The sequence below is a fragment of the Phaethon aethereus genome (genome assembly GCF_964289735.1).
Source record: "Phaethon aethereus genome assembly, chromosome: 10".
In the NCBI taxonomy this organism is placed as follows: Eukaryota; Metazoa; Chordata; class Aves; order Phaethontiformes; family Phaethontidae; genus Phaethon; species Phaethon aethereus.
Genome location: NC_138586.1, coordinates 13,093,620 through 13,105,682, shown reverse-complemented (window position 1 = coordinate 13,105,682; position 12,063 = coordinate 13,093,620). Strand labels below are relative to the sequence as shown.

At 48.1% G+C, this 12,063-nt stretch overlaps 1 protein-coding gene across 1 annotated transcript in view; it reads right to left on the bottom strand.

The window, feature by feature from the left end:
- LOC309408414 (gamma-aminobutyric acid receptor subunit alpha-3-like) overlaps positions 1-12,063 on the bottom strand; it is a gene marked incomplete at its 3' end in the record, with an annotated part of 71,090 nt that overhangs the window by 22,036 nt on the left and 36,991 nt on the right. The window contains exons 4-5 of the mRNA XM_082004229.1: positions 10,987-11,054; positions 6,961-7,181 (exon numbers count right to left, since the gene is read on the bottom strand). Coding sequence (XP_081860355.1) covers positions 6,961-7,181; positions 10,987-11,054 — 289 coding nt within the window. The remainder of the gene's footprint in view (positions 1-6,960; positions 7,182-10,986; positions 11,055-12,063) is intronic.

The following is a 12,063-nucleotide window of genomic DNA, read 5'->3' as shown; positions in this document are numbered from 1 at the left end:
TGACCAGAGTGCGTGCACTGCTGCTCACCCCTCTGCCCCCCACATCCCTCAGCCATCGTTCGCCCCTCTCCTGCAGCCTCTCTTGCACGCACTTATCTTTCTGAGCACTAATTAGCAGAGGTATTTAGGTGAGCTGTGGAATCAATCACTGCTCAGAAGAATGCCCCACTTTCCCCTTCCGCTCCCCTGCTCCGCTGGCCTTCCCCGCCACCTCCTGTTGCTGGCGAAGGACTTCTCAGCACCATATGCTTTGCCTAATGAAATGTCGAAATGTCAAACTAAGAGGGATGTATCTCGCTTCCCAGACAATTACCACAGCCTCTGCAGCATTTGGCTAAAAAGGCCTGTTGCAGAATTTCTCATCTTTGCCCCCTTCCCTGTGCAAGGGAGTTTATGGCCAGCTAGCCACAGAGGTTTGCTTCTTTGCTCCAATGCCCTCTTCAGGTCCAGCCATCTGAGCCCTGAAATGTTATTATAAAGCCTAAACAGCATGTGAAAAATAGCCAAGCTGCCAGCAATCGCACCTGTCCGAGTGGCACATTCACCGCAATGGCACATCACGCTAGCAGTAACTTATGCAGAACTGTCTTGAAATCAAACCTCAAACTCCTCATGTTTTCTCTTCACTTTGCTGGCACAATGGCACCTAAAGTGGAACATCCAGGACAGAAACCATGTTTTTCTCTTTAAAGTCATGGGAAGTCCTTTGAACAGCTCAACACAATGGCAAGAAGCGTGAATCAGGCTAAACATACCTCTCTTAGGGCTGACGGTACAAGAAACCACTTCGGCTTCGTTCTCATGGTTACCGGGAGCTTAGCAAAGCCTTTGATGTGTCATTAGAGCCCCTGTCGTTACCTGCGCCGTGCTGCAGGATGAGCGAGAGTCTCAGTCCAATTTCTGGGACGCAAATGTAATAATCCCTTGGTGTGTGTGTGGTACAAAAACATGACAGCACCCTGCACAGCAGAACCGACTGTTTCTGCCAGGGATATTGCTTGAGTTTTGTCCTGATTTCTGCTCTAGGAGATTCACTAATAACCACAGTCAGGCTGAATAGTGTTTACGGTTTAGGCTGTGTGAGAATGTAGGTTAGGTTTAATTGCTGGGGTTTGAGCTTGAAAGCCAAATTGCTTCTAGGATCCTCGTGCTGGATCTGAAAGCACTGAATTCACTTTGCATCCTCCCCCAGCCCCTGGAGATTTCAGCCCATGATGGCAGAAATGCAGCAAGGTAATGCTATCTCTGAAAATTTCCCCCTCCCGGGACAGCTTCCTTACAAAATTCTGCCTGCACAAAACCAAGCCTGGAAAATAGGTAATTTCTGCCTTCGGATCCACTCTGGAATCTGTAAGGCAGGGAAAAGCAGGCTGTACAAATCTCATCTCGTCTATTTGTCTGCTTGCATGTTTAGCAGCTTGGGTCTGTTTATGCTGCTGTCTAGGATCAGCCCTGATGTGCGATGCAGCCAAATAGCTGCCACTCTGTACCAGCCAGAGGAGCTGGTGCTGGGATGTCCCAGCTGCTGCTCTGGCAGAAAGGAGGATGATGGTTGCACCTCCATCGTGTGGAAGGGTCTGGCAAGCTCCAGCCTACAGCTCTCACAAGCTGCCTGGGGGTTAAAAAGAACAGGCAGTAAAGACAACCCAAAGCCTTTCCTGGGAAAGACACTGCAAAGCTCTGTGATTTCAAAAAGCAGCCTGGGAAGCTCAAACCCCTGAGCATGCCACAGTAGGTACAGGACTTGTTATCTGGGGTTCAACAGCCCCGGTAGGACTGCACATGTCCTGGGTGCCTTTGTACTCAGCTTTCCCTCCTGTTCTGCCTCTGTCTCACCCGGGGGTTCACCGACCCTCCTTCCCAAGTGCTCGCGTGCTGCCGCTAAGGGCTTCACATTGTCTTTAGCAATACAGGTTCCTGAGGCAAAGTTTTTGGGAATGCAGCTGAATCTGTCAGCCTGGCAGTTAAAGAAAACACCCTTTGAGTGTGTAACTTGAGCATATTGTCTGGGAACCACTCTGACAATAACCACAACGCCTCAACATGCCACCCTCACGGTTCCTGTGAAAAGCAGAGCAGCTCCTTAAAGCCTGGATTCACAGAGTTGAATCCCATTGGCACAGCATTAGGCTTTCATTATTTTTATATGCTTCAAGGCCAGGAAGAACCAGAACATCATCTATGTGCCCCACACAATTCAAACCAGAGAGTACATCCAGAGATTGCCGCAGTAGCTGAGTTTTCGTCTGTACCTTATGTAAATCCACACTCAACTGCCAATTTGTTGTACTCAGGTCTGACACCAGATCTTTGAGGCCCTAACTGGGTTTTTGTGAACTACTTGGATCTTGTAGGAGCTCCACGAACAAGACTGCAGAGGTAGGGCTACATAATAAAACTGTGTTCCCCATGCCCTCTAAGGCAGCTGGAGTAGTGGGGAAGAGGCAGAGGGATCAGCAATCCTGTCCCTTCCTCAGCAGCCAGAAGGAGGGGAATAGAGAAATGCAATTTTGTGCCGCAGTCGCAAAGGCCATCTTGTCACCCAGGTGCCAAGGCCTCAGTCAGTGATTAGATGTTTGCATCGTGATGTTGCACCGATCCGTGAGGAGGCCATGCCCTGACTAAAGGAAATCTCAGGACGCTCAGCTACAGCTGGTGTGCGACTCCTTGAAGCTCAGGTCAATGATAAAGAGGCTCTCTCCAGGAGCTATAAATATTGTCACACAGGTGTAATTTTGCTGGATGCATGTGTCAGAGTTCCTGTTCCACCAGAGCAACTTCATCTATAAATGTAAGCCTTGACTAAGAGAAGTTGGCTTTCACAGCAGGATAAATAGCAAAAGACATGCCTCTCATTGCACATCAGCAAACCTGATCCCTCAAGGACATTGGCTGGTACAAGGTAAAGGAACAGGATATGTTTCAGAGTCAAACTGCATGGCAATGTACCAGCCTAGACTGAGCCTGCAAGGGATCACCTGGGCAGTCCTGCCAGTCCAGGGGAAATCTGGTGGAGGTCCAAGCTCACTCTCTAGTCAGCAGCACAGAGCGTGCCTCTTTGGGATTTGCACTTTGCTGGATGTCAGCTGTGTGGGGCTGCAATTGGCTTTGTGGTCCTGCTTCTTCCTTTGAGAAGGACACATATGGAATGTGCATGCCCCTGGGCATGGGGGAGAACAGCAAATGGGCCACTTGGACATAAAACACGAGTCTCCTTCTAGCTTTTTCCTGGGGGGTTTCAAAGCACTTAACAAGGCAAGGTGATACCATTATCATCATCATCATCATCATCAGGGAAGATTATGGAGAGGTTCATCCTGAGGGTGCTCACAGGGCATGTGCAGGACAACCAAGGGATCAGGCCCTGCCAGCACAGGTTCATGAAAGGCAGGTTCTGCTTGACCAACCTGATCTCCTTCTATGATCAGGTGACCCACCTAGTGGATGAGGGATATGGATGTTGTCTACCTGGACTCTAGTAAAGCCTTTGACAGTGTCTCCCACAGCATTCTCCTGGAGAAACTGGCAGCTCGTGGCTTGGGTACACCAGGTGTACCCTTCGCTGGGTAAAGAACTGGCTGGACAGCTAAGCCCAGAGATTTGTAGTGAACGGAGTTAAATCCAGCTGTGGGCTGGTCACAAGTGGTGTTCCCCAGGGTTCAGTTTTAGGGCCAGTTCTGTTCAGTATCTTTATAGATGATCTGGATGAGGGGATCGAGTGCTCCCTCAGGAAGTTTGCAGATGACATCAAGTTGGGTGGGAGTGTTGATCTGCTGGAGGGCAGGAAGGCTCTGCAGAGGGATCTGGACAGGCTGGATCGATGGGCTGAGGTCAACTGTATGAGGTTAATAAGGCCAAGTGCAGGGTCCTGCACTTGGGTCACAACAACCCCATGCAATGCTACAGGCTTGAGGAGGAGTGGCTGGAGAGCAGCCCGGCAGAAAAGGACCTGGGGGTGCTGGCTGACAGCCAGCTGAATATGAGCCAGCAGTGTGCCCAGGTGGCCAAGAAGGCCAACAGCATCCTGGCCTGTATCAGAAATAGTGTGGCCAGCAGGAGTAGGGAAGTGATTGTGCCCCTGTACTCGGCACTGGTGAGGTTGCACCTCGAATACTGTGTTCAGTTTTGGGCCCCTCACTACAAGAAGGATGTTGAGGTGCTCGAGCGTGTCCAGAGAAGGGCAAGGAAACTGGTGAGGGGTCTGGAGAACAAGTCTTATGAGGAGCGGGTCCTCCCTTCCAGGAGGGTCCTCCTGGAAAGGGAGGAACCGTCCGGATGCCTGCCTCTTTCCTTAGCATCTCCTCTGGGCAGCACCTGGGAGATGGGACAAGAGGCACAGTGAGGACTTTGCTTTACTGTGGCCTCTTCTAAAATGTGAGGGAACTGGGGTTGTTTAGTCTGGAGAAGAGGAAACTGAGGGGAGACCTTATCGCTCTCTACAACTACCTGAAAGGAGGCTGTGGTGAGGTGGGTGTTGGTCTCTTCTCCCAAGTTACTAGTGATAGGATGAGAGGAAACGGCCTCAAGTCTCACCAGGGGAGGTTTAGACTAGATATTAGGAAAAATTTCTTTACTGAGTGGTCAAACTTTGGAACAGGCTGCCCAGGGCCGTGGCGGAGTCACCTCACTGGAGGTGTTCAAAAAACATGTAGGTGTGGCACTTCGGGACATGGTTTAGTGGGCATTGCGGTATTGGGTTGACAGTTGGACTTGATGATCTTAAAGGTCTTTCCAACCTTAATGAAGAACGCATTTCCTTCAGCAGCAGGGAGAAGGGCAATCATCCCAGGCACCAGGACAGACATCCCATTCTGGATGTGTTGAACGGCAAAGCCAGAGAAGCCTTGCTTTGCCCCTGACACAATGCCCTGTGCAGTGGGCAGTGCTTTCCAGATGGCCATCTGGCCCACTCTAACCACATCTCCAGCATCAGTCTGGTCCAATACTGCCCAGAGCCCCACCAGGTTAGCTTCACACAGAGCCGCACAACAGCAGTCTGTGCTAGGTAAGGAAAAGATTTCCATGCAATACAGCTCCTGGTACTGTGCAATACAACACGTGACCAAAAGCCTCGTATCAAACCCTCAACCTTTGGGTATCTCTTAGTGGGCTCTCATAAAGCGCTAGAGGTACATTTAAGTGGGGCAGGAGCATACGCCAAGGGAGGTCCAGACGCTTCTTCATTCCTCCCTTCTTTGGGAGACAGCTAAATTGAAGGATGTGTTGAACTTATTTAAAAAATCCCATGACTTCATTTTCTTCAGGAAGCTCATTTCCAAGAGCCTCATGAAGCTGCCACCCTGGCACCTGCCCAGCTCTAAGTAGAAAATTAAATCCAATACTTTCTCAGTCACACGAAACTTGCTGAAGCTAATGGCTGTTTCCTGAATAAAGTGAAATGATATAAAAGCCCTGAAATTGAGTCCTTTCCTTTGCTGTCTTATGCCAGTAGCTCCTATAATACTTTACAGTCAGAACAACGATACAAACTGGGGGAGTGTTAGTCATCCTCATGCAGGTCAGAGAGCCGGGAGCAGAACCAAGCCCGTAAGTCAAGCTGGGCTTCTCCTTTCATTTACCCCATCTGCCTCAGTAACGTGAGATCACTGATGTGTGGAGACCTAAACCCCCAGGGCACTGGTGTGATTAGCTCATATTTGAGAACTGCTGCACAAAAGCAGAGCATTGTTTATCAATGTAGGCTGTAAAACTTGCTGACACTATGTAGATTCACAGTCAGCTTAACTATGTAGAGATGAACGGTCTGGTCCTCAAAAAACAGAGGTGAAAGTGCAGCATCTCAGCACAGAATCCACAATGAAGCCTGTTATTAGTTAGGATCAACTTGAAGACAGAGGCAGAGAAAGTAAATTTTTAAAAAAAAGACTTACATCTTTCCAAAACCAACTCAGTACTTTTCTTGTGCATCTATGAGTAGCTTCTTGTTTCATTTATGAGCCCATTTACCTCAGAAGGCAAATTAGTACCTCAACTCCAGGTGGCAAACATTATTTGAGTGAATAGCTTACAACCATACAGGAATATCTGCATCGTTCCAGAAGGAATGTACAATTAACCCAAAGGCATTTCTCTTCATGGTCTCCACCTGTTGCAGCTTAGTGATAAATGTGTGTACCAGGGCTGTTCTTGAGACATCCAGAGATGACTGCCCAAGCATGGTTCCCCAACAGCGACTCATGTTTTAGAAGGAAGGCCCCAGTTGATGGAGCTCACAGTGGGGTTGCACAGGCTGTATCACTGTGGGTCAGGGGTCTGAGGTCTCATGCTGCAGGGCTACCACTAAAAGCTCAGCTGGGGACAACATGGGCTGGGTTAAACTGAGAACTTCCAAAGTCTCTCCAAACCTGGCACCTCCAAAGCACAGTTTTTAATAAACTGGTGGGGTTTTTCCTAACGATGTGCATTGATTACACAGACTTGGATTTTTGATTCCATGAAGTAAGAGAAAAAACTCATTGTTCTCACAAGCAAGCTTGGCTCTTTCGTTGTTTCAAACAGCTCCAGTGAAACATGGAACAAACTTAGATTTGTTCTCAAGCTGCTGGAGAACAACAAATTCTCCCATCCTAATGTCCCCCTGCCAATACTGGAAACCTGACTTCATATCCCATCAGAGGTCAGAAACAAAAATAAGTCAGGTAGTACACCAACTCCACAAATGATAGATCCTAACACTTCTACCTCATCACATAAAAGAAAAAAATCAACGTGAATGATGAGAAAAAAGCTACCTGTAAAAATGTGCTTAAGTCAAGGATCAGCGGTGCTACATAGGTAGGAAACAAGGAGAGCAGAGAAAGCAGCAGGGTAAGACTCAAGTGTGCTAACAGATACAGTGGAAGTCTGCACTAACCCTGCTGTAATGTCCACTGAGGTCCCATCCTTGCCTGCATGTGTATAGGGACCTGGAAGACACTGGCCCAGAAGACACAAACTTACCTCATGGTGTACAGGAGGGTGCCATTGTCTACCAGGCGCAGCAGCTTGTTGGGTGTTGTCATGTTATGGGCGACAGATTTCTTCCCGTTGTGGAAGAAGGTATCAGGAGTCCAGATCTTACTGGCCAGCAGGTTGTTCAGGGGAAGTATTTTCATGGGACCATCAAACTTCAGCCTTTCATCTCTCCAGGACTGCCGGAAAAAGACATCAATAGTGTATTCCTTTGTGGAGAAATGAGAGAAAAATAAGTCCTGTTTTACTCAGCTCTTCATTGCAAACAAGCTGCTTCAAGAAATGGTAAATATCTTCAGTCATTGAGTATAGTGTGTTTTGGCATGTCTTGGTTGGCATGAAGCATGATGCCACAAGAAGTAGGGATTAATGGCAGTGGAAAAATCTGTGGAGGACAGAGGGCATTTACCACATTTTGTATAATGACTTACATATGACACCAAAATTTGCGCTTCAGTGTTTCTGACCGTTGCAGACAAGCTGCAATACAGCCTACAGTGGCCAGTGGCCAGTCCTGGGGTATCCCTGCTGCACCACCACCTGCATCCAGATGTTTCAGGGGAAGGAACCACTGTGTGCAGCTACATGGGAATTTAAAAAGGCAAAAATAAAGTTCCTGGAGATGGAATTTGGCCAGGACACTGATAATTATACCGCTGCTCATAAAAAAAAATAGTTTCATGACATTGTCTTAATGTTATTTTGTTCCCCAGGCCATGTCTAGAATGCTAAAGCATTGAATCAAGGACCTCACAAACTTGCATTACAAGATCCTGTGACTTTCTTTTCTTTTTCTTCTTTTTCCTATTTTTTCCCTTTTTTCTTTTTTTTCAATTTTTTTCTTCTTTCAGCTAGCGTAGAAACCCATTTCCTAGGCCAAATTCCAGTTGGGGCAATTAGAATTCATCTCTTTGAAACACTGCAGCCAGGGCCAGCTCCTCGCTCAGTGTGTGAGCCTCAGAAACTACGTGACCAAGCAGCAAAGGTATTACAGCTCCATGGCCACTCCGAGGCAAAACTAAATCAGTCTGTCCCGTGCCTGGTGTAAGGGACTGCTGTTCCCTGTGACCTGAGCCACCGCTGTCTTCTGAGGGTCCATGTCACTTGAGGTGAAGTCTTCAGCCTGTCAGCACGAGCTGCACCACTGCTCAGCTTTACGACACACACCTCCTCTTGCTAATGAAGGATCTCATTAGCTCATGAGGCTTTCAGAGATGGGGCCTTCAAAAAATCTGTCTGTCCCAGCTTGCTTCCCCTGCCGTTGCAGATTCATAGTCTTTATTTACGGGTTACTGGAGGCTGCAGGACCAACTGAACTTATCACTGTGAGTGATTACTTTCCTGCAGCTCTTCTCAGCAGCATTTAAAAGCTGCTGCACATCAGTTTCCCATAGGTCACAGAAATTCCTACAGGTTTTGCAGCAGATGGCAGCTGAATGAAAGCATCTTGGTAAAGGAATTCATCCCTGCTCCCTGGCCACTCCTGCTCACATATGAAGTTTCTGGAGCCTGGCTGGGGGGAGGAAAGAGAAGATACTACGTTCCCACCGGCTCTGCCCTTTACAAGATATTCTGCCCCTTCACGGAAGTGATCTTCGCTTTCTGGTTTTACGCTCAGTAAAGGGATAAAACCAAAAGAGTGAGCCTGTGTGCAGTCCCAGGAGGTACGTTTGGGAAAAGTCCTTATCAGGAGAAGAGTCATCTACCTTCTTCAGAACTCCCTGTTCCTATTAAAACAAACAAACAAAGAAGCAAAACTTTTGTAACAACTTCCCAGTCCCTGTTTTTCTTCTTTTCTGCTAAGGAAACATTTGCAAAGAAAAGAGAAGTCATGTTCAGATTCTTCCCCTCTTTTCTATACTTCTTTCCATGAGAGCACCATTCCTAAGTCACCCCTTCCAAAGAGCACACTTAGTTCTACGTAATGCCCTTCTCCGCCTTAAAGAAATGACCAAAAACATTAGACAGGAGTCTGCCTCCAGAGTCCATCCACCAAAGCATAAAACTCCCTCGAACTTTTTTGTTGGTTTTTTTTTCAGTTTCCTGGGGACTGAGGCAAAGCTGCAAGAGCTCACCACCGAAGATTCAGGCATATGTCAGGTCTTATCAGGCTCTACTTTCCAAACGAAACTGAAAGAGAGATCAGAAGTCCCTTAGAGCATCTCAGGGAAAAGGTCTACACGTCCTCCTCCACGCTTCGTTACCAGCTGCTCTCCTCCGCTCTCCACAGCAGCTTTACCTGCCTCTCCTCCATCATCGTAATTACAGTCTCTGTCTGCATCAAGATGCGCAGGAGCGGCTTTCCATGGCAGTGAGTAATGGCTGTGGGAGGGACGGGAGCGAGATCACCAGGCAGATGCGAGCGGGGAAGGAGGGACTTCCCCACTCCCGAGATGAAAGAAACCGCTGCAGAAGAGCGGGCGCTCCCCACGCTTCCCAAGGAGACGGGGCTTCTCTCTCTCACATTTCTGGGTGCCTTTAGCACCAGAACAGCATGCTAGAACACCTTTGCTATGCATTTGTAAAATACATGGAACTAAAGCACGCGAGGAGGAAATAATTTATTATTCTTTAACTGTCTTCCTAATTTTTAATTCATTTTGTCAAATCACATTGCAGAGAATACCTTCCTCCTTTCAGTACTTCATATTTCTTCTTCACAGTTCATTATACACACTCCCTTAATCAAATATGCTCCACCTTGGAACTAATTATCAGATACTCCCCAAGGGCTAAGATTGCTGAATGTATTATGGGTCTCCGCTGTGGTAAGAAAGCAAGCGAGATAAGAGAGAGAACTCAGATGAGATTAATACTCTTGGCTACGCTGACATCAAGTTAACTTCCAACCCTGGAGAGAGCAGTCTTCCGAAAGCAACGTGGGGTCGCGTGATGGGGCTAGCACCTCAATGAAACACGGAGATTTTATTCTCCCCCAACTGCTCCACTTGCTAGCACAGGACTGTCAGTGGGGCAGCTGAAGTGGGGCAGTTCATGGCCATGTGAGCATGGAAAAGGAAACCCTCCCAGCTCTGGAGGGGCCATGACAGTCGCAGATCATTGCTCCTGCCTGACCCAGCTGCTGAGAGCAATGCCTGCTCCCTCTCTGAAGTGGGCTCCCTCCAAGGCCAGGACTCTTCCACTGGTCACCTCTGGAACTGGACGCATAGTCCTGAATGCAGGACTGTCCTCACGTGGCACCCCTGAAACATTGAGCGACCATCAACGGCCAACTTTCCCCTGTGCGCCTGGGTGCATGTGGAATACAAGCAGCAAGAAGTGCTGTTGAGAAAGCTCACTATTAATTATGCTCCACAGTCCTGTTTTAATTAGAAGACAAACTGTTGTGGGAATACAAGCCTAAATTCAGACCTCAGGCCTTTTCATTAATAATTTTCCCTGAACATGTCAAAATATTGCAATCAGTTCACTCTTCTTCTTTTTTCTCGTTTGCCTCCCTTCTGGTTCAAGCACTAAGGACAGTTTGATGGTGAATCATTCTCTTCTGGCACTGCCACAAAAACAGGCCTGATTCTGGCACCCTCCCCTCTTCCCATGGAGCACCCTCCTTCCTCAATGCACTATCAGGTCAAGGAAAGCTGGCTACAGTGGCGGTATTTGTCAAAGTATGTAATGGGTGGACCATGCTATGTACCGTGGGCAAACATCCCAATTTCATTAGACTGCACTTGCAGGAAAGAAAAAGCCCCTAAAGCCTGCAGCGTGCTTGAGCAGTGCAAAAACATTGACGCTCCAAGGTGGCATTATCGGTTGGTTTCTAGAAGCCCAAACGCACCTGAGAAACAATCCCTGCCTACCACCCGCACTGAGCTTCGCCTGGCCCGTGAGAAGACGATGAGGCGCAGGCACGCTTCTGCCCGGGCAGGCAGCTGGGATGCTTGCTCATGTTCATTTAGGAAAATCCCGCTTTTGTCCAAATTGTCAAGGGATGAGGGTCAGACACGTCTGCTGTGGCTGCCATCCCTGTGAGGTGACCAGCCAGTGGGCACCTACCATATCTGTGTCCGAGACAGGGCCGAAACTCGTCACGTAAATGTCTGTCTTGACTTCAGTTACGCTGTCTGGGACAAAAAAAAAGGGAAAAAAGCAATTAGAGAACTGAATTTGCTTGTACAGGGAAGGGTTTGGGTTTTGTTATGTGGTGGTTTTTCCTATCAGGCACCCTCAGCAAGCTGGCATCGTGCTCTCTGCTGTGCCCTCAGCAATGGCTGATTTTATCACTTGTAATTGGGCAAATCCATCTCTGATTCCACGCTTACACTGAGGATGAATACGTCCCGCACAGCCAGACAATGCGTATTTACAAAATGTATGCGGCTACACGATACAGAATGTGGTACAGATCCAAAGGTAAGCCCCGATGCTTTGGAACTCCTTTTAATCTGAAATCCCCTTGTGCTTCCCAGCCTGATAAACAGCCTAGCAATGTTCCACCAGTTTTAGGAAACCCTGGGTTTGTTACAGCTTCAGGCTTATCTGTATGTAAAAAGAATCAATATCCTGATTGCCTTTTACTGCCATCATGTTTGCTGTTCTCCTAAGTGCCTCGCTCCTGGCGAGCGGCTGCTCTTGCAAAGCCGCTGCTCGCCCACATCACACGTTCCCCCGTGCCCTGGCTGCGCTGCCCTCACGGAGGCTGAACGGCAGCGGCGCTGCCCCAGCAAAACCACAGAGCCCCAGTTCCTGCCCAACAGCTGAGTTAACCACATGCCCTCAGGTAAGGGTAAACTGAAGTGCTTTGCAGAACACAGCCACCAGCAGGTATTATTCATGCCGAAGAGCACATACAGCTCTCATTCTTGACTTCATTACGATTTCGGCATGTTTCCTAATTGAAATCTCTGCTGCTGTCCCATTTTGCAGGGAAATCAAGACACAGTGATCACGATTTGCCAGATTCATGGTCCTGCACTCTGCCCACTGGGTTGAACTGAAAAAATGATAGATGAGGTGCCTTGAGTTTAGCACTACGTCACCATAAATCCTCACCACTTTAGGGATCGTGCCATTGTGCTTCTTTTGTATGGCATTAGCTGGCTAAGAGCTGCTTTCCCAATTAAAGAACCAATT